Genomic DNA, 22945 nt, shown 5'->3' on the forward strand with positions numbered 1-22945 from the left:
GTCACAAGACACTATTATACGCAATTAAGAAGTAAAAACTCATAGTCAACTTTTGCACAGGGCTGAGATAAGTCTTTCCGGTGTGCAATATACAGCATGATAACGTCGATTTAAAAGATAGAGAAGAAGATTAAGAGATAGAAGAGGAACTCTCTCATGGAATAACGACATTCTTACGTTTGTAGTGACGTTGATAATGAGAAATCGGGTAATCCGCCACATTCCTACACATTTAAAGTCTGAAATCTCCTGAAATGAGTTTAGTTTTATTGACACAATCAGTTTGATGTTGAGGGTGACTCTCTTTTTAGGGGTTTGAAAGTCAAATCGACTCAGTTTTACAGAGCGATCGATCCCGTCCGGGTGATCTTGTCTCTTTGTCGTGTTGCGCGTCAGAGCTCAGGAGCGAAGCGGACTGGAGCTGCATGCGGCACACAGAGAGACGCCAGCTCGGTCAGGGGAGATCACTCATGAGCGCTCACCTCCGGAGCTCACAGCTACAGGTAAGAAGCGTTCATCTGCGCCGAAAATGAAATATGAGAGATCGATTGTTTGCCCAAAAAATTCTGATGGAATGAAGTGTTTCGTTAATTAGACGCACAGGGGGAATTAAGTTTCCTCACGTTTCTCACTTGTACGTGTGTGTTAGGCTTATTTTGCTGTCTGTGTGATTTTGCATCTTTAGACTTAGAAGCTTATTGTTGATTGAATGCTGCAGACACAGGTGCGTGTAGCAGGAGAACTGTTTCAATCAGATCCAGACATTATACAAGAAAATGATTTTTCTGCATGTATGCAAAATCATGGCTGTAAGAATTAATAAAAAGATAACTACTGTGGTTTAAAGGTGATACTTTTTCTTTCTCAGGAGATTCCTCAATCCCCAGTTTATTCTAGTGGGAATGCCGATGGAGAAAGGGTGTAGTGGATAAGATCTGAGATAACTGTCTCCACTAAAGTGCATCTGTCACTCAACCACCACTCAGTTAGTCAGTCAGGCTCCTGGTCTCAATATGTTCCACCAGCTGAAGGATCAAGCACTGAACATCAGCTGTTTGGGGCCAGAGTGCAACAAGAGCGCAGAAGGAGACGCGCTCCAGCTGCCCACTTTCTCCACAGCAGCCAAAGTCAGGGTCATCATTACCTTCACCCTGTGTGCAGTGTCAGCTGTGTGCAATTTAGTGGTGCTGTGGGCAGCCGGCAATGGCGGCAAGCGCAAGTCACACGTGAGGATCCTGATAATGAACCTCACAGTGGCAGACCTGCTGGTGACGTTCATCGTTATGCCCGTGGATGCAGTGTGGAACATCACGGTCCAGTGGCAGGCGGGCGACGTGGCCTGCAGGGTCCTGATGTTCATGAAGCTGGTGGCCATGTACTCGTGTGCTTTTGTGACTGTGGTGATCAGCCTGGACAGACAGTCAGCCATCCTAAATCCTCTGGGCATCAGCGAAGCCAAAAGAAAAAGCAAAATCATGTTGACAGTGGCTTGGACAATGAGTGTGATCCTCTCTCTCCCTCAGGTAGGTGAACAGATACATGCCAGCTCTCTAAAACCAACACTTAATGAACAGTCCATTGTCCTGATGATATTTAGCAGAAGAAAGGAGACTATTCTGCATGTTTTTCTCTCTCTCTAGTGAAAGGGAACCAGGCTTTTAAATTAGGTTGCCAGGCAGGGAGGAAGGTTAATGAACCTAAGCTTTCAAACTAAATTAGATATTTTTAGATTGTTAAAGAGCTCAAAGACAACCACAGAAGACCCAGTGGACTCATTGTATCAGAATTTCGTAAGCTGTTGTGAAGTCTTTGGGTGGCAAACCGAGTTGGTGCACTGTGAACTCATCAAATTTGCATAGCACATCGATAATTTAAGCTGTGTTCTTAAACTTTGATTGAGAATGTTTTAATGATTCCAAGCAGGCAGGTTGATTGGCATCGGTGTGAATTTGCTGCAGCACAAGCACAAGATGCTGCCATTCAACAACAGCAGCAGAGAAAATAGCCCTTGATTGAGTATGAAAGATTGAGCTCAGATGAGGCAGGCTGATGTTCTATAATTAAATTGTATAATTGAGTGGGTGTTACACGTTGTCTAGAGGCTGCTGACTTGGCAGTCGTTCAAAAGGTTTACAAACAATTCAGCATCAGGCCACAATCCTTCACTTCATTTCAAGAGCTCTGAAATCTAATCTGCACTCTCTATCTCTCTAAAGGCTCAGTTAGGTTTGAATGATGTGAGTAGAGATGCGGTGCGACAGGTGCAACATCAGGGTTTGTGCACTGAGGTAACAGCATCCAGAAAGATGATGAGGGAGGGAATTCATCTGATGGCCCAGCAGTCTGAGACTTTAGTTTGTACTGAAATATGTCAATGTGTGTTTGCTGGACTGGTGTTGACATTCAGGGCCACCAGAGGATGAATCCAAATGAGTTTGATGATGCCTGACTTTTGATGCACCGATCAGTCAACACTTTCATTTGTCCCCGAGTGTTAGAAGTCCCAAGTGTACACAAGAACAGTATGCCTGTAGGCTTCCCACCGGTTTAGGCTTAAAGATGCACTACGGAAATGTATGTGAATAAATCAGCTTTGATAGATTGACACCAGGGGATCAAATCATGCATTGGCAGTTGAGATTGAAAAGCTTTGTTAGCCCATCAGTACCAACTAAAGCCCAAATTTGTTTTTGATGCCAAAGCAGAATATTCAGCAGCTGAAAGAGATAAAAAGGAAAAGTACTTTGGGTTTAAGAAATTTTGAACAAATGGGTTGAGATTTGATTCATAAAAGTTTGGCCTTGGGTGCTTTGTGTGTTTTGGAGAGACGGCAGTGTCAGTTAAGAAGTGGAAACCTTGTAGAATAGTTTGAAAAACTCTGACACTGAACTTCAAAGTGTCACTTTGAACAATGTAACACTTATTTGCGGCTATTTCTGAGACTTGGGTACTCAACTGGGGACTGTGTGATATCCTCTTTGTGTGGAGCAGCAGCTTGATTGACTCACTGTGGAATCATAAGTGTAATAAATTCCCTAAATAGCTGTAACATAACAAATCATCCCGGATTAATTCTATATCAGCTACCACATGAGGCTTGAGACGAATTGAACTTGGCTCCTGGGTTGTTCTTCATGTCTTCCTTGGTAAGTTAACGCTTGTGTTATATTGGTGATGCTACATATTGTCATATTTTGAGCTTTCATGTCATAAATGCTGTTCAAGTGGCTCTGCAATCACAGCCAGCTTTATAAAAAATTCCCAAGGTTTAGACCAATAATTTACTCTGCCTCTTCTCACTCATAATTATGCAAAACCAGGAAGTACAGAACAGTTGCTTCTAGCATTAAATTAGTATTAGTATTATTTCCTGAAATAACAGCACTTGTACGTCTGTGAAATATCATTCAGACCCTTATCTCCCAACACTTCCACTCATATTCATCTCATTTGCAAAAGCACTTTGTGGTGACTAGTCACATTCAGTTGCAAAGCTGCAGTCATGTGATGCTCAGGGAGGTTCATTACATTACATTACGGTCATTTAGCAGACGCTTTTATCCAAAGCAACTTCCAATAAGTGCGTTCAACATAGGTAGATAAAAGAACTTCAGGTTCAGGTCCAGTTTATCTGATCTCAAGGGGTTTGAATTCCACATCATAATGGAAATCATATAACAAAGGATGTTGGCTGCAGGAGATATTGGGGTGAATCAACCCCAGCTACTTAGCAAAGTATTGCATGATTTCAATAGAACAATAACTCAGATGACAGCACTGTTATCAAGTTCAATGGTCATGATCAGAAAATAATGAACTGTAATCAGAATTGCACATTACAAAGAATCTTATAATTTCTCCATAACAGCTATCATTTTACATAGATTGTGATGAAGTTAAGTTGGGTGACGTGAACTCACAGATCTAAACCTTATGAATCTTTATTAACTTAAAGACTTCAGCTCTTTTTGGTTGGTGATCAGACTCAGACAAGAATATTTCCAATGTGAAAACAGATTCTCACATCATAATTTGTTGCATCAGAAATAAGGCAGGAAGTCGTTTCCATGATGCTATGAACCCCGGTAGCCAACTGAATAAACATTATAATACTGAACATTCACAAACAAATAGATAAATTCTAACTTCAATCGGAACACGTAGCTTTGTTTCATCTGTGTTTTTTTTATTGCATAATAAACTGCACCATCTATGATGGATTGTATTAAATGCACGATTGTTATGAAAATGTATTAGGTGGCAGTGCACCGGATGCATTTGTGAGATGATATTGCAGTATTCAGCTTTCTGTATTTACACTTGCACATAAACATGAACATATTTTGAGAGTGGGTCTTTAAACTGGAAAACACTCCGAGCGCACATATGGCAGAGAGGATACCAGATAAATTTGTGGAAATGAAAATGAATTCTCGAGGAATGAAACAATTCTGGATCTGCACCAAAATGAAAACGCTTGTTGCTGGTTCAGTAGCCAATTTTTTAATGAAACGTCTGGAATGTTCCTCTGAGAGATCCATTTATCTCCACTGTCACGTCTTAAGCCTCCAATTACTGGCTCACAGAAATATTTTGGAGTTATGTTGGAGTTATGACTTTTTCTCAGCTCAGTGTCTCCCAGGTGTCTTTAATATTCAACCGATGCTTTAGCTTCAGGCTTTGGATCTGTCCTTTGAGATTGACAGCTCAGTGATGATGTTATTACACCACAACTCTTCAGTCATCACACAGCATCACTTATACAGTTTATATTAAGAAAAACATGCAATCAAACAAAACAATTTGTAGAGTATATTTAGATTTATAAAGCTAGTTTATTCATAGACAGTTTCCCTTAATTAGCATTGCAATGCCAGTGTTGTAAAAAAAAAAAGGGGGGTTTTACGGGGAAAACAATCAGGTTCATAATTAATTTAAGTGATTCAGAGTCACCTTTCCTCTGGGGTATGCCTCGTTTGTCCAAAAACAAATTATAATTTTTGCCCTTTCACAAGATTGAGTGTGTAAACATCTACCTCCTCCTCCCGCACCCCCCCGCACCCCTCGCCAAGCCTGAATGCAGCATTTAATGAGCCCAGCCTACGCATGGGAACGCCACAGAGTTTGTTTTTTTTCTCAGACCAACACAGCCAAACGTGTAAATCTTTACATGGTTTTCACATTGTGGCGACCTGGCCTGCATTCACGTCACTGAGGACCTTGGGACATGTCATGCTACCTGCATCCTAGTCCGTCTGGTCTGCATAGGCCCTCGTTGAACCTTCGACCGTGTACACCTCATCACCCAGGCAACAGGAGGGACAGTCTATGGTGGGGAGGAAAGAATGCTGGCAGTGGTCGTTGTGAGGTCTGATTGAGGTGATAAGTAAACCCTGGGGTTCAGCCCTGCCGGCTTTTATTCGCTCTGGAAATTCAATTTTTGACAGCATAGGAGGATGACAGAGGATTTCTACACAACAGAGAAAGGGCATGCATTCATCATGTATGAAGTGTCTGTATTTATGAGGGATACATGCTTTTAGAGCTTTTAGATGTTCTTCTCTCTTGTGTAAGAAAGTAAATCAGGTTTCACTCCTGGGAAACCTGCACTTCTGGGAAATGTTAAAGATAAATTGAATAATAGAAATAAGCATATTTTTGGTGCTCATTATGAAGGAAAAGTGTCAAGACTTAGGTGCTTCAGATGGACTGGGAGCTTGTTGTGATTGCATTGATTCAAAACTTTTATTATGCTCATATGATTTTTTTTTTTCCACTTAAAATTTGCTAATCACATCACATCACATAATTTTCCTTTTAACATTTAAATAACATTTTCGTATTTCTTAATGTGCAATTCTTACTTACTGAAGTATTTGAATTGATGACTGATGACTTGTTCTTGTGTACTCATACAGATGTTCATCTTCCACAACGTGACCATCACAGTTCCTGAGAAGTTTACCCAGTGCACCACCCATGGCAGTTTCGTCCAGCGCTGGCAGGAGACCGTCTATAATATGTTCACCTTTGTGTGCCTCTTCCTCCTCCCTTTGGCCATCATGATCTCCTGTTACACACGGATCCTTGTTGAGATATCCAGCCGCATGGCCCACAGTAACTGTAAGTCTTTCATTTTGTTCCTGCTATGGCGTGCGATCAAATACAGGTTTTTGTGACTGCGCTTGATTTGAGTTTCTTTCTGTCTTCCAGTGGTCTCCAGAGATGTGCATCTGCGCCGCTCTCACAACAACATCCCAAAGGCTCGGATGAGAACGCTGAAGATGAGCATCGTTATTGTGACATCGTTCATCATCTGCTGGACCCCGTATTATCTACTGGGTCTGTGGTATTGGTTATTCCCTGAAAAGATGGAGGAGACTGTTTCTCATTCGTTGACTCATATGCTGTTCATCTTTGGCCTCTTCAACGCCTGCCTTGACCCCATCACATACGGCCTGTTCACCATTCATCTTCGTCACAGCCCAAACACGAGGACTGAGTTTGAAAACAACACTTGTCTGACGGGGATTTTTAGAGCATCCTTTCATAAAAATACTCATCCGTCACCCCAAAGGCGGATGGGCTCAGCTAGTCACGCCACACACCAAGTGGAGGGAAATGACAAGGGCGCAGAATGTGACACGAGGCAAATCAGCCCAATAAGCAGAATATGAATGATCACTGACCTACTCAGCCTGGAGATGTCTGACATATTAGTGACTTCCTTCACAGATCCAATAGACTTGTGTTTGTCAGAGGATTCTTTATTATCGTCTGCCCCAGAGTCTTGTGTGTTGTGATGATAAGCAATATTTGGCAGATGACCCCGTTTGGCTGAAGGAGGAGCTGTATGTCACACACCATTTCACACACTGCTGATTGCATTTAAATAAAGCTTACAGACCACTAGGGTGACTTGAAGTCATTCTCTCAGCAAATCCTCTTAAGAAGAGAGTGAAATTGAGCCCAATTTGTTTATTTCACACACACTTACCTACTCATTCGCACTCATTCACCGTGTTGAGCACCGAGTCTGATAATGATGTTTGACACTCACAACAGCTTTGAATTACCAGTAGAAATTCCATTTGAGAGCAAATCACACCTTCATATTAACCAACCACCCCTTGCTGATAGCAGAAGAAATATTGTATTTTTGTGTTTCAAATATATAAAATATGAATAATATATATCTGTACTCAAAGATTTATTATATTATTATTGTTAGTTTTTATTATTTCCATTTGTTGCATTGCTTATTGACTGCAAATTGACGTGTTTGCATTTGTAGCGCTTTATGTGCAATAAAAAGAACTGTGAATTTGTTTCATGATCAAACTGAATGTGATAAATCATCTGTTATTGATCAGGGCAGCTGTTTAGTGTTTATTATATGTATATGAATGTACTTTCTCCAAAAGCACCATCCTGTAGATGGCTTCTGTGCGTACCGCGCCACAGACAAACCCACAGCTCAACATGTCTGTGTCTGATATTGTGACTTGTTAAATAAGCAGGTGTCAGTATTATGGTTAGTATCAGTGTTAGTATTTACAGTGTACTGTGTTGTGTATTGTATTATATTCTGAGGTAAAAATGGTTGAGATTTATTTATTTTTTTGTCAAATATCTACACAAACTAATGTGATTGTATGCATGATGCTGTTAGTCTTGGGCAGATTATACAGGGCATGTGCATTATACTTGCAATGTGTTTATTTGTGGAATAAAATATTTTGTCATTACTTGCTGTGTCGTGTGATACACAAACATCCATCCATCCATCCATCCATCCATCCACTCATCCATCCATCCACCCACCCATCCACTCATCCATCCATCCATCCATTATTGCATTATTTGTGGGTAAACAATAAGTCACTGTGAGAGACCATGAAAGAGTTTGTAATAGTTAAGTTTCAACTATCTCCACCCAAAAATAACACTTTGTCTGGTTGCTCTATTTCTCTGCAGGAGATTGCACACAGCTAATGTTTTAGTCAAAATATCAAACCCAAGTAGCTGCATCTACAAATAAACATCTCTCTTCCCTGCAGATAGCTGTTATTTGGACAATTCACACTTAGATTTGACATTTACATTTGTTTTTTTTCTTATTATCTGAAACAACAAAGATTCACCCACTGCTCCATCAAATCCTAATATCAACACCATTTATATTGATATTCCTCTCACAGACAGGGTTGAGCTGACCTGATGCTCACCCTGTGGGGAGCTCATTGCCCTCCATGCCTTTAATTAATTCCATGCAAAATTGATCACGGCATACAATGGAATATTTCATTTGCTGAACGGACACTAACTTCAAGTGTTTTTTTTTTATTTGGCCCTGCAACAAACATATCAAATAGCTATTATGCAGGCAGGTCAGGTCTCACAGTATTAGAGGGTGAAATCACTAAATTGAAAGCCACCAAGAGAAATCTCAGCGAGTAACATTTCCTCAGAAATTCACTTTAGCTTGCAGCTCCTGCACTTTAAGGAATGAATCACAGAATTCCTGTCTCCCTCGCTGGACAAACAAGTAAGAAAATACTCATGGAATGATAAAATACCTTAGATGAACTTTATTCCAGTAAAGGTAACAAATAAAGAGCATATTGAACAGAACAAATATGCCTTTATGTGAACTTAAATGTCACTGCAGGAGGCGGAACAAAAGACCATTCACACCTTTGTGCTAATGTGTTGAACCTGTTGCTGGAGCAGCTCCTCTATGAATCAACCAACCCCTGAAAAAGAATTCATGGCAAAAGTCACAAGTTATATATTTTTTTGTTACTGCATGAGTGAGGAGAAAAAGTTGAAAGTCAAAGTTGACTTTTTTGTGTAAACGAAGGACTCGTTACTATTGAAGGAAAATGTTGGTAACAGCTTGGAGGAGAGAGGAAAAGATAGATAGATAGATAGATAGATAGATAGATAGATAGATAGATAGATAGATAGATAGATAGATAGATAGATAGATAGATAGATAGATAGATAGATAGATAGATAGATAGATAGATAGATAGATAGATAGATAGAAAGGTGCTCCTGTATCTGAAAATTGTTTTTATATTATACTATATTATTATTGGGTCAGATTCAGATGTGAAGAGGAAGATAATAAGTTTTCAGTATTTTTTCTAAGCCTTATGCACTGGGATGAACTTTGACAGCTACAGACGTCTGCTGTTTATAAGATCACAGAAAAAATACAAAACACCACCATGTGGGACCCAAGTTCAAAGGACCTGAGATCAAAACTGTATAATAATGGATGTCTGTGCTATTTCATATCAACATGCACAAATTTCAGTTGGGTTTTGAAACACAGGCCACAAACCATGTGCACTCACCCGCATGCTGTTGAGAGAATACATTTATAAAAGGAAAGAAAGAGGAATACGCAATGTCTTCACATGTATTGGCTCATAATATATGTATTGATATTACAAAATTCAAATAGTTTCTCAAATGAATGACACCTTTGTCAGATAGGCTTAGTAATTCAGCAGTCTGGCTACTTTAATATCTTTTATGTAAAGTCACCAAATCACATAATACAGTGAAAAGCCCATTTGTTCCCATTGTAGTAGCAGTCTCTTACAATGGAGATATGCAGATTTACATGTTTTTATCCTCAGTTTGGAGTCTAATTTGACATTTTTAGTGCAAGAAACTCATCGATCTGTCAGTTCAGCACAAGTGTGGGCACAAAGTCCAGATGTCTGTAGCCAAAAACCTACAGATACTCAAAGTTAATACCTGTCTAAGGGTAAGGGTTATGGTTAGAAAGGGTTATTATGGTTGGAAAGGGTTATTTAAGCTGAGCGACTATGCAGCCATCTTCATGCAAAGGCAGACTCATAGTTTCACATTTTTGAAAAACTCAAGCACAAACAGAACTGTGATGGAAGATACTCAAATGGGGGAAAATTGGAACTATTTTCAGTTGCAGTATAACACACATTTGATGTTGGAGAGAGTGAAAGCCTGCAAGACAAGTCTGTGCACACTGTGGCTTAGTTTGCCAAGCTTGTAAAAAGAATTGCACCGCCTGTTATCCGAGTAGAGATTAAATATGTTTCTCCGGTCTTTTCCTGAAACAGAGAGGAAATGGAGCGTGAAAGGATTGTGTTTCCTATCAACAGGCTGCAGGTGTGCGAGAGGCTGCAAAGCAAAGGGTCAGACTGACACAAACACACATTTACCAAAGTGAGACATATAGCAATCATCAACATGTGTCTTTCTCTCTACCTGCTTATCCCCTGCAGCAAAGACACAGATACAGACTTTTAATCATCTTAATCACTCATTCTGCTCCGAGCTGAAACAAACAAGCACAAGCCAATGTCCACCCGAAGAACTTGACGGCTCATTACAAGTTGTTTATCTACTTAACTACAAAGCTAAAGTAGAGGGACGAGCGTCTCACCGCCCAAGGCCCCAAAAGTCCTCGAACTATGGCTCCGTCTCACTTTGATTACATTTAACATGTTATTGCCTGGACTCTGCTGACAAGCCAGGAAATAATGAATAATGAATAAAACATCTGTCAGCTGTCATAACCTATACAGCTGTAAAACCACTTCTCTGGCATCAATAGTTTATGAGCTATTGGATGAAAACATGTTTTCCCATCAATACTTATACTGTGGATTTAGTCCCGTTGATCGACCCCGAAGACAAAAATCCATATTGTATATTTTGAAGAAGTACCTCAGGGTTAACTGGGTCTGTGAGAATGAAATTGCAATTGGACTCCACAGCGGCTCATCGGTCTATCACCTTTGTGCAGATCTTCTTATTCTTGGTCTAGATCCACAACAAACAAAGAGATGGCCAAATTGTCCTCACCCTACCGATTCAGCATCATCTTGGTTACTCAATAGTTGTAGTTGAATGTTTCTATCTCTATTTGGTACTTCAGTGATCATTATGTGTGATTGCCTTTGGATGACCTTTGGCCTGAAGTATGAGTATTTTGGTCCAGATTGCGTCACTGCTTTGGAGAAATGAGCCGAAACGCAGCAACAATCCGGAACTGAATCATAAAAGAATCATATCTGACCTGTCCACCAAGTTTCATGAAATGTATTTGAGAACTTTCTGAGTGACACTTTTATGATCTTACCTTATCATTTTGATACTAGTTCTGATGCTGTGTTGGTTGTGTTATTTCCATTTTATTTGACTTCCTGTCCTCTTGTCTCCTGTCTTGTCTGATTGTTTTCACCTGTGTTATTGTCCACACATGTTCCCAATTGCCATCAGTCTTGTGAGTATTGTCTGCGTCTCCCCTACCTCTAGTCGTTTTGTCCCTTTTCGTTCCTGCTTTCCAACTCACTTGTTCCCATGTTCCTCTGTGATCCATCTCCTCGTCTTTCTTGTCCCTGTTCTGCTTTTTTGCATGTTCTCTGGTTTCCCTTGTTATCTTCTTATGTCCTTGTCTGCTGTCCTCGTAAGTTTGCCCTTACCCCTGTGTTCTGAGTACTTTTGCTTTCTCTCATTTAGTCTGGGTTTTCTGTTGTCTGTAGTCTTATGATGGTTCTTTGTCAGGATTTCTACTTCTCCCCTGCTTCTGTTATCTTTTGTTTATTAGTATCTATTGTGTTGCTCTGCAGTCGCTCAGGTGGGCTTTAGTTTCCCTGAGAGAGAGATGCTCTATATATATATCTATGTATTTGTGTTTATTACCTTTTTAATGGCGTTAAGGCCTTCCTGTTATCCGTTTCCCCGGTTTATTTATTATCAGTTATCTTTCTGAATGTATTCCTTGTGTTGTGTTATTAAACCATCCCTTCTGCTGTATCTTCTTCTCCCTGTGTCGTCCTCCTCCTTGCACTCTGATACTGCTCTCTTCTGTTACGCCGCGCTAGATCATTACAGATACGTCATTGGCAAGCTTACATCACTGATATTACTATAGCAACAAGGTGGAAAGGTCTGAATGTATTTCAAAAATAACAAGCAGTGTGTGGGTCTCTATTTAGCAGGTGAACACCCAGTTCTGCATCGCAGCATCTCCATCGCCACCAACATCCCCTCCCCTTCATTCTGTATTTACGTTTACATATTTAGAGAGTATTTTGCATTTAGAGTTGCTTTTCAAATTGGTGATAACTGCATTTTGCCTAAGTAATTAACTAGACTGAAATTGAAAACTTACCTAAAACGTCTCACAAAATTGAATACAATTAAATTGACATCTCAGCTGAATACCAATCCAGGCTTTTGGTTTCTTTACAAACTCATTAACGGCTTTATAGAAGATTTTCTTATCGCATATGGAGCAAGAGATGAAAAGATGAAGAGAGAGAGAAAAGTACAAAGTTTGGACAGAAGAAAGGCCCAGAGTGCAGGTCCCTGGTGAGATAAGAATATCAATTACTGACTCAGACTGCCATCCCCCTTTCTGACGCAAACCCCTCTGAGTGGAGGTAGAGCTGGAAGTCCACCACCCACATGATCAAATGTCCTTCTTGGACACGGTGAATCACAGATGCCTGCGGATTCCCATGTGTATCCCCAGAGAAGATATTAGATACAATATGGTGGCCAGAAGATATTATTTGTATTATTACAGTATTGGTATCAGAGAGAGAGAGGGTGTGTGTGCGCGTGTGTGTGTGTGTGTTATGGAGAGAAAATCGACCTCCTGTTATGTCAGTATGAAGGTTTTAGGCCTGGAGGTCCAAATACTGCTTGAGGTGAAGCCGAGCAGAGCCTGATAGGATTGAATGTGACTTGAATTTGTTATCAGACCAGCTCATCTTGCGCGCTGTAATAACTGGCCTCCTCATTGCTTTCAGAGCTCGTCTGTGCATATTAGTGTGTTTATTTTTCTCTCTTTGTGTCTGTATGTCGCAGAAGTGGAAATGTCAGGGGTTGCAGAAGACTGTACTTACAGAACAACGCGAGTGCAACAGTTCAAATACACTGCATTGGTATTTACCTGCGTGAAACGAGCGGGAGCCAAGCAACGACACGTTACATAATTGCTATACTCTGGCCTATTTTTATCTATCCTATGACATCTTTGAGTGCTATTAGTCGCTAAATGCAGACCACGTGAGAAATGACGTATCCTCTAGGGTTTTCTAGGGTCTTGCCATCAATCAACAATATTGTCAACAACAGTCATTGATTGATGAGATTTCAATCTGTCAGTATGTGGCAAGCACAGAACAGAATATCTAGTGGGTAGAAAAGTATGTGGCTTATCGTCGCATTCACAAAGTATAATAATCAAGCAGTCCGCACTTTTATTGGTATGTTCTTAATTTGTCCTTCACAGCATGAGAGGCTGTGATTATGGCTGCACCCGTGGCACACATTTTTACTTGATTTTACTTGTCTGTAGCACTTTCATTTGATTCACACTAACACTACAATGTCTTGATTTGCTCCCTCATTTTCCCTGGAGCCTTGATTGTCATGTCTGACTAGAGCTGCACAAGTTCTCTCTCATCTATCATTGCAGGGGTCAGAGAGCTAAGGGACCTCACTACGCCTCCCTGTATTCACTCTGCCTGCTGTCTGTAATAAGACCATCATATGTGAAGAGATCACAGAGGAGGGAGCTTAGTACACTGCCCTGAGTTACTCCGGTTGATGGGTGGAATTTAAAAGCTGCATCCCGTGTCCCGAGCGCATCCTGATCTTTGCTGTTTATCCGTGGTTTCTCGTTTGGAGACAGACTCTTTTAAAGATTCTCATGCTTCTGTGAATTGTACCCTTAACCCGAAGTCCCTCAGCTATTTTGAGGGAGATGCTGGATCGTGCCTCCTACATCGTGTCAGGACTGACCCCAGAACTTGTCTCCATGTTGAAGGGCATCCATAAATTGAATGTACACAGCTTTCTCAGGCTGCATTCATGATTGAGTGTTCACTCAAGGGGGCTTGTACTTGGACGGTGTGCCCTTTCCACCCATGGACTGACGCTTGGAATCTGATCTGGTGACTCTGAGAACGAAACCATGTGCCTGGAGAATTCTTTTAAAAAATCAACGTGCCGTTGGGTGGTGTGATACTTCTCATATTCAGATTCTCTGATCCGAATGAAAAGGAACTCTCTAAAACAAACTTTTCAATGCCGCCAGTCCCCAGAGTTGTGTCTGATTTCACACAACAACCTCTTGAGCAGCCCTCTTCTGTTAATCCACCTCATCATCCAGCAGGCTTTATTGTGCAGCATTTGATAACCATTCACATTTCCTCTGAAAAGCTCTTGTGTTTCCTGTTTACAGCACCTTTATTCTATATCTGTGCCTGTAATGCATTGGACCAGAGTTCACTGAATCTCAGTCCACAGCCTCGCTTCACCTTGTAGAGCCGCCTAAAGCCCATCCAGCATTATAATGTGTAGATAGACACATGTGGATCGCTCTGACCTTTGGTGTGGCCATCTGCTAATACAAGATCACTGATACAATTCAGAATACGAATGTTTCAAGCTGACGTGGCTTTGTCTGTAGCTGTCTCTCTGTATGTGTCAGTGTCTGTTGGATGATGTTCCTGTGTTGTACTGATCCATGAACATGGATGTAATCAGTTTATTGAGTTCTTTCTGCAGAAGAATTGCAGGCAGTCTGACCAGCACACAGTCACACACTGTTTTGTCCAACCAGTTAAAATTGAAACTTGAAACATATACATGGAACATATGGTGTGTGAATTATGTGTGTGCTGTTTTTGCATAGAATTATTATTGATATTACAATTGATGTTATTTTTTGGTCGTTTTATTTGTTTGCACAACTCAACTGGCATTGTAATGAGGATTTGTTTTGATGTGTTTTCTGCAAGTTAGAATAAATGCCAAATGCTGGAAAATAACTGAATCTAAGGAAACACAAAGGTAATGCTTTCAGTAAATGGAAAATAAGCAAAATACACAAATCTTTTTTACATTGAGAGACACACTTGCCATTCCAATTAATTAGTTGATTTTGAGTCAGAACAGTCACACCGTCCCAGTTTCAGGCTTCATCCACTGATTGTATAAACTCTTTATTTACTTCAAACTGAACAAGTGCTCCATCCAAGGACTTGCTGTCTAACCTTAGAGAGAGTCTTTTGATGGATTTGCATTGTGCCCTTCACCACTAAAGCACATTTTGTAAATCATTCCCAGCAGAATGGTATCAGCGGACCAAACCTAGAGCATTTCAAACTGAGCTTCAATATGAATTTAGCAAAATTCTCAAAAACAAGCTGAATGTAATGAGTCTGATTCTGATTATTCATTACAGTTCAGATAATGAAAACAAATGAAAGCATGCTTATACGTGCTAAACCTACAGTACATATTGTGCAGATGACTCAGGTCAAACAAACAAGTCTCTCACTTCTCCTCACAGGCTATTTTGAAAATTGCAACCATAATTTACACAACAGCCACGTCAGGGTTGCCTGCTTTTACATGCCCCATAGTCATATTTGGTTTTTCATGCATCCAGCTTCTATTATTGGAGAGTGGTGTGTGTGTGTGTGTGTGTGTGTGTGTGTGTGTGTGTGTGTGTGTGTGTGTGTGTGTGTGTGTGTGTGTGTGTGTGTGTGTGTGCGTGCGTGCGTGTGTCTTTTTGTCCAGAGTGGCAATGAGCACCATTCCCATGTTCACATTCACATTCAGCTGAGCACTGTGAGGTGATTCTGCAGAGAATGCAGGAAATAAGGTCAGTGGAGTCGTCCCAGACCACAAGTAAATATTGTATTGTACACTGTAATAACTCTAATATGTGGTGTCCACTGTACTGGATACATACACATCCCATCTTATTTACAAAAAGACACTGTTTATTTGTATCTCATTTCAAACGACTCTTCATAAAACTCAGCGGTTGATGGCCAGACAAGAAGGCTGACGAGGTCATTGAGGCTCCTAATTGCCAAAGAATCATACTCACATTTCCCTGTTAAGCTACAACTCTATCCCAACATAATTAGTGTCACATTTGTATAATTATAGTAATTGGGGCAGGAGAGGCAGGGGGAGGACGGCGGATAGAGGGAGGCTTGGGTTAGGGGTGAGAGGTTAGACTGAGGTGACTAGGGGGAAACTAGGAGAAGGCTTGAGTATTAATAAGGCAAAAAGGAAGAAAACAGGACCATTTTACAGCTAGATCTCTCTACAGCTGATCATCTATTAGTTCAAGACTGGATTATAAATGATAGATAGTAATGAAAGAAACATTTTCTTGCTCAGAATCTCAAAATGCCTCTTGAAATTGTATTTCCTGCGTGCTGAAGGACATGGCATTTACAGTCATTGCAGTATTTGAGGTCACTTCATTAACACCAGCGGTGTTTCATATTATTCATACCCATTCCATGACATTATCTAAATGTCATTTTGATTGAGGTGACCATTTCACGTCACCTACCTACCCACACACACATTCTATTGTGGTAATAAGTTTAACGGGCTGTACTTATACAGCACTTTACTCCAAAATGCTTAACAATGACCTCACATTAACTCACTGATACGGTGATGGCCGAGCTAAACCATGCACGGAGCCAACCTGTTAATCAGAGGCAGTTAAGGACTGCAACAGGTTTACTAGGACAAGTGTCACTCTGTGTGTGTGCATGTGTTTTAATCACACATGCATCACACATGTCTTGCACAAGGAAAACTGGTTCCATAAGCTGGTAATGAGAATTCTGCCCACAAATGCACAGTTATGTATTTTATATCATTTATTATACGACTCTAGAACAGCTTTGAGTTTCACGCACACAATGATGAACATTAGAAAATACTAAATTCAGTCATCAGATTATAAACTGAATGTATTTTAACTGACATCGTTCACAATGGATAACAAATGAAACGACATCTGTTGAAATACATTACATTACACACAATTACAGATATTTAGATGATGGATTTAATGAATCTTTGCTGCTTAAATGTGTTTTTTATGTGTTTTTGTCAGATTTTTCCCTTGGCCCCAAAATCATTATTATCAAATTTTCATCTACAAAGATTTTTATATTGGTACTAATTTGAATAATTTTAAGCCTTCAGTGGAATAATGGAAGACAATGTCATTTATATTATTATTATGATTATGATTGTGATTATTACTATTATGCTTATTGCTATTATGATTATAATGATGATGACGATGACAATGATGATGATGGTGATGATGAAGATGATGAGGATGATGATTATGAATATTGTTGTTGTTGTATCGGCGCTGTTATCATTTAATAAATACTAATTCTGAAAATACACAGTATGATATAGTAAAATAAACATTTTCAGAAATGTTATCATCTCATCAAAACTCACTTTCTACGTAAAAAGTTTAACAACAACAATAATAATAATAATAATATAACCTTCCTTCTTTCTTTCTTTCTTTCTTTCTTTCTTTCTTTCTTTCTTTCTTTCTTTCTTTCTTTCTTTCTTTCTTTCTTTCTATCTATCTATATATCCCCCTCTTTCTGTATAAAAAATGATCTCCACAATATCCTATAACTGTATGCGCACTGTCATGACATGTTAAATGTTTGCTTCAATAAAAACAAATAGTAAAAGAAACTCACTTTCTGCCGCACTGCCCCCTATCAGCTACAACTTGTAATTACATATTACTATACAGTTTTCCATCGCAATAAGACTATTGTCATTATTGTTGTAGAAGACATGCAAACTCACCACAACAAAACTTTGTAACATTTATAAATAGTTAAGTTGATGTTTATGTGGCTGCGACATTATGAGTTTATTTGTCATTATTATTATTTATTATATCATCATCTTCACTGTTTTATTGGATTAAAAAGAATGGAGATATTATCTTGTACCTACTCTTCCTATTGAAATCGCATTTCTTTTCCTTTAATGTCCTTTTGTGATACCAATATGTACGTTTTTAAGTAACCATAGTAACTATAATGTATTTGTCGGATTGTAAATCCGTTCCGGCGTTTGGTCCGTCCGTAAATCTCTCCGTAGTGAAACAAGTGGACGTGTGTGTGTGTGTAAAGCTTCGGTGTAACGTAAAGCCGAACAGCGTGTCTTTGCTTGATGTGAGTGTGTGGCTAGTTGGCATAATCTGCCTGGATTTTGGTGGTTTGCACGAACAGTTAACGTCACTTTTATACTTTTTACACAACAGAGAGAAGTTGATAAAGGCTAACATACAGTCCGATTAGAGTGCGCGTGTGTGTGAACCTGCCTGCGCCGCACTGGAACAACTTGTTCTCTATCGATTTCACAATGGACACGTTTGTTAAATTCACGAGTCAAAGCCAAGGAAGAGATCGGGTCTTCAGGTGAGTTATTTGCCTATTTGGGGTAAGAATGTTTACTACTGATGAATGTTGAATTGACCTGGGACATCGTGTAGTTCTTGGGGAAAACGTGTTGTATGAGAGAGTAACTGTGATCACCCCTCCCTTTCTCTTTCTTTCTTTCCCTTCTTTCTTTCAGAACATGTCAGTATGCGTGTGCACTGTCTGTATATCTCTTACGAAATAGCTCTGGCAAAGAGGACCTGGTGTCAAAACTGAAAAATCTGGAAAAGAACATGAGCGCTGGACGGAAACGTGAGTATAAACTGGGATTTATGGAGCCCCGCCCACAATATGAGGGAGACCCCAAACCTAACAATACCACGATAAGGAGAATGTTAAAACATGAGTGGAAGCAGTTTAAAAAGAGCTGCTCCCCTCAAACACACAGGTGTGAAGTAGGTGGAGAAGCTGGGAATTTCAAAGAGAGAGAACAAATTGAAACAATGGAGGAACATTTCTAAATTCTCTACAGTCCACACAAAGTCATCATAAAATCTTGGTCAACTTGAGTTTATGTCCATTACATTGTGAGTCAGGATCACGACTTCTTCTTTTAAATGGAGCTGAGACTCGAACCACCAACTCGAGTTAATGGATGACCCGTTTTACCACCGTCTCACCGATGCATGAGCCTGTTTATCGCCCCTGCAGTGAGACTAAGAGTGCACTTTGCCATATTTATGCTGTAACGAGTGTTTTGAAGAGATGAAGAGCTGATAGCTGTATAAAGCTGCACACTAAGTTTAAAAGGTTTATATGTGTGTGTTTTGATTTTGTTTGACTTTGTGACGAAAATATGCTATAAAAGCTAAACTAATGTCAGCTCTGATATACAATACAGCAATAAATGATAATAATATGAAGAAGAATCTGAGCTTCAGTAATTGGAGAATATATAAGAACACACATTGTAGATTAAAGCTTATACAACTTCAAGCAACTACAACTTCATCATAATCTTCCCTAATGGGTCCCTGGTTGAAAACTTAATGAAATCTATTTGCTCTCAGGGGCTCTGTGATGACCTAAAGCAACAACTGCACCAAACTACACTCTGTCAGCTCCATTGTTCCCTTTTATCATCTATGAAAGTCTTTGATGGATTTTCTGACTAAAATATATAGATATATCTTCCTCTTGATATTTTCCTTCACTGAGCAACAATCCTGCCTGGAGGCTTGTGATCAATCTGTTCTGTTCTGCTTTAAAATATATAACAGCACTGTGACCAGAAAATGGTTTCTTTGTGAAGCGACGTCTTGGTCATTTCAGTCATTATTTCTGTGCACGTATTCCTTTCATGTATGCTGGCAGAAAGAAGCCCTATGGTATTGTTGCTAATCATTTCTATTCTGTATAGCCTTCACTCAAAACAAAGTCAATATCTTCTCACCAAGGCCAGGATAAGCTCATAATGCAGAAAGGTTCAGGCTAATAACAGCTTGACTTGTTGGATTTCCTCCACCCAGCAGAATATTTTCAATTATTCACTATTCCCATATTTTAAAGACATAACCTCCAGTCTTCTTCCTGTAATTATTGTCTCATTTATGCCATTTATTGGCCTACGCAAGAAGATGTTACACAAGGCGTATGATTCATACTGATGATAGATGTTTTTGTTTATCTACTGGAGAATAGGAACGACAAAAGTAGTTTAAAAATACAGAGCCTATAAAATTGCACTTTTTCATTTGTTTCTACCGCAGAGTTGATCCAATCTCCACTTAATTTATATTCCATCTACTTAACACACACACACACACACACACACACACACACACACACACACACACACACAAATACGGCACACATGCTGTGACACATGCTGTGACACATGCTGTGACACATGCTGTGACATACATATTTATAAGGCTGTTTAAAAAAAATGTGTGAAAATTACTTTACATACAAACTGTAGTGCACTCTGACACCTGTGTGTGTGTGTGTGTGGGTGTGGGTCGCCCACGGTTGCAGATCAGTACAGAACCCAATTCAGTTTGTCCTGGCTGCTCAGCGTGAACTGCTGGAGACGCAACAGCACAATTGTGTGTCTTTCAATCAGAAATGTTCTCAGTTAAAACATAAAGTCATTCTGGTTCATGCAATTACTAGATATTTTTTAGAATTTTAATCAGTTTGAATGTCCTAATTAATTCCTTGTCGGTGAAACCACAACACTCTCCCTCACACACTCTATAAACACACTTGATTAGCCTGCTTTGATTGGCTTAAACACACATAACCTGGCTCTACAGGTGTGTGTGCTGCAGGGCAGGGGAGCATATACGTGTACGGTGCTGTATTATTATAAGACCAGGGATCAAACCAGTGTCCTAAAGCAATTATTTTAGTAATTTACTTTCCGTAGCCTTTTCAGAATCTGTAGAACCGTAAGAGTCAACGACGCAGCTCTGCCGTCTATTGAAACTTTTTCTGGCTTGAATATAAATGAGAATTTTCAGACAGAGGCTTGACGTAAGCTCCTTGTGGATATGAAGGGTGAGCGGCTGCCTTGGAGCGGAGTCATACAATAAAGACCATGGGTTTGTCCGTCTCCGTCCCTATTGTTGCCGTTGGTGCTGAGCTCAATCATGGCGGTGGCTGACTCGCACAGAGCCAAGCCTTTGTCAGCTCGCTGCCTAATTATGTCCCCTCTGTATCAATCTGCAGTCACTAGGCCCTTAAAGATCTTTGGCTCTGGCTGCCTAGGATAAGCTGTTAAATCTTAGACTCCCCCTCAAAAACAAAGATGATTCGACTAGTTTTTACCTCTGCAGCCTCCTTCTAACGGAGACTGAGGAACTAATGGGGCTCGTATCGCCTCCGGTCAAGGAAACACAGCGATGGAGTACGAAAGGAACCCAGAAACCACATCCAAGGGATCCTGAACTCCCGGCACAAACTCACCAGGTCGTCTACTTTTCCCAAAATTGGAGAGAACAGAGTTGATCTTGAGTGTGATGCGAGGGGACCTGCTTCGGCTCACAGTGTGAGAGCAGATGTTGCGTTCGTGGCTCTGTACATGCAGCCAATGAAGCCGCTGTCCGTAGAGATGAGGTAGCGAGGAAGCGCCTGAGTCAGAGTAACGCGTCAAACCATAAGCTCAGTCCCTCAGTGTAATAACATGAGAGATTATTTGGCTTAAATGCGTCCAACTCTATTAGTTTGTATCCACTGTGGACTGCTACTGTGACATAATCATCTGACATTTCATATTACACTGATGATTGTTCTGTTTGTCTCCCTCCTCTGTCAGTGTTCAGGCTGGGAAACGCAGTGAATTCCTTTGAGGCTGCCAAGCGAAGCGTGCAGCTCTCTGACCCGGTGCTGTGCCTGTGCCTCACCGTGGCCAACTTCAACCGCGCCCTCTACTTTATCTGCGACAATGTACTCTGGGCCAGGAACGTGGGCCTTATCCGGGAAATCGACCGGGAACGCTGGAGCCTGAACGCCTCTCGCTGCTACTTTTTCTCCCTGGTGATGAGTCTGACCCGGGATCTTTACGTGACGATCCGGTTGATGACGCAGAAGGCGCGAGAGAAGCAGTTCAGGGAGAAAATGAACCGACACCTGGAAGAGAGTCCCGAAGTGGCTGAAGTCGTCGTTCCTCAGCTGGACGCGTTTGTTTATCTGCTGATCGAGAGTCTGAAATCGCACCCTGCTGTTGCCGTGGACACGCTGAAGAACATATGTGATCTTTTCATTCCCTTGGACAGATTGGGTATTTACAAGTCCAACGCTGGAGTGGTTGGCTTTTGTGGTCTGATGTCATCGCTGCTTGGGATTGTTACACTCGCACAGCCCGGTTTAAAAATCAAACCATGATGACCAAGCTGGAATGACTTTGGGTGTCAGGTTAATCAGGAAATACAGGTTGAACTGATTGAGGTTAACCTGAACTCAAAAACAACTTCAGTCAGAAACCACCAGCACCTTTTTCTAACAAGTGTGTATCCTTTGACATTAAAGCCAAACCAGCAGTAACTGAAAGGTTTGGCTGTTTTGGGGATGAATGGATTGGAAAGTTTTGTACCTTAATCTCAATACTTTTTACAGTCAAGATCAAGCAGATAAACTGATTTTACGGTGGTGTTTTAGAAATATAGACCATGTTTTCTTTGAATACTGGGTTTAAGGGCCGGTCAGAGTCGGGCTGGTACACTGGAGTAAAGCACGTTGTGATTCAGTCTTGCGATACACTAATAAGCAGGTGTCATGTATTGTGTTAACTCACAAATTGGGTTACTTTGGTGCATAGGTTGGATCTGTGTGTGTTTGTCAAATTTGAATGTACTGTATAATAGAACTTGATTATAATAATGGCAATGATTTAACAAAAAAGCTCCTCACAAACCTCAAATGATCTTCAATCACCTCCCTCCTGTTATTGATTGTTCATTTAGCCTTTAAGGACCTGGCCTGGACTTTGACTCTGACATCAGATTGTGTTAGATGTTAAGAGTTGAGAGCCAAATCCTGCACTGTTTGTGTCAAATTAATCTATGCAAATTCATTTTGTAGTTGGAAGGCATTTTCTTCATGCATATTTGTGATTAAAGTCTTAATATATTCACTTAATCTCATGTGTCCACTGATACTGAACTCATTTTTATGCA

General features: G+C 40.3%; 2 protein-coding genes across 2 annotated transcripts; both read left to right on the forward strand.

Annotated features, from left to right (window-relative positions):
• The first annotated feature begins 1013 nt into the window (after nucleotides 1-1013).
• gnrhr4 (gonadotropin releasing hormone receptor 4) lies at nucleotides 1014-6677 on the forward strand. The gene is made up of 3 exons (XM_076142021.1): nucleotides 1014-1523; nucleotides 5919-6123; nucleotides 6214-6677. Exons 1-3 carry the CDS (start codon nucleotides 1014-1016, stop codon nucleotides 6675-6677), a joined length of 1179 nt encoding a protein of 392 aa, XP_075998136.1.
• An 11232-nt stretch (nucleotides 6678-17909) lies between these two features.
• Nucleotides 17910-22902, forward strand: pex11a (peroxisomal biogenesis factor 11 alpha). The gene is made up of 3 exons (XM_076142615.1): nucleotides 17910-18305; nucleotides 18463-18578; nucleotides 21586-22902. The coding sequence occupies exons 1-3, from the start codon at nucleotides 18250-18252 to the stop codon at nucleotides 22152-22154; spliced, it is 741 nt and encodes a 246-aa protein (XP_075998730.1). The 5' UTR covers nucleotides 17910-18249; the 3' UTR covers nucleotides 22155-22902.
• The last annotated feature ends 43 nt before the right edge of the window (nucleotides 22903-22945 follow it).

Source organism: Genypterus blacodes, unplaced genomic scaffold (assembly GCF_046128005.1).
Source record: "Genypterus blacodes isolate CSIRO-AG114 ecotype Tasmania unplaced genomic scaffold, CSIRO-AGI_Gbla_v1 ptg000021l_1, whole genome shotgun sequence".
NCBI classification, from domain to species: domain Eukaryota; kingdom Metazoa; phylum Chordata; class Actinopteri; order Ophidiiformes; family Ophidiidae; genus Genypterus; species Genypterus blacodes.

Excerpts from the sequence above, each read along its gene's own strand:
- pex11a (XM_076142615.1), top strand. The coding sequence starts at position 18,250 with ATGGACACGTTTGTTAAATTCACGAGTCAAAGCCAAGGAAGAGATCGG. Across the intron at positions 18,306-18,462 it reads GGAAGAGATCGGGTCTTCAG|AACATGTCAGTATGCGTGTG; the intron begins GTGAGTTATTTG and ends TCTTTCTTTCAG. Across the intron at positions 18,579-21,585 it reads CATGAGCGCTGGACGGAAAC|TGTTCAGGCTGGGAAACGCA; the intron begins GTGAGTATAAAC and ends CTCCTCTGTCAG.
- gnrhr4 (XM_076142021.1), top strand. The coding sequence starts at position 1,014 with ATGTTCCACCAGCTGAAGGATCAAGCACTGAACATCAGCTGTTTGGGG. Across the intron at positions 1,524-5,918 it reads TGATCCTCTCTCTCCCTCAG|ATGTTCATCTTCCACAACGT; the intron begins GTAGGTGAACAG and ends GTACTCATACAG. Across the intron at positions 6,124-6,213 it reads CCGCATGGCCCACAGTAACT|TGGTCTCCAGAGATGTGCAT; the intron begins GTAAGTCTTTCA and ends TCTGTCTTCCAG.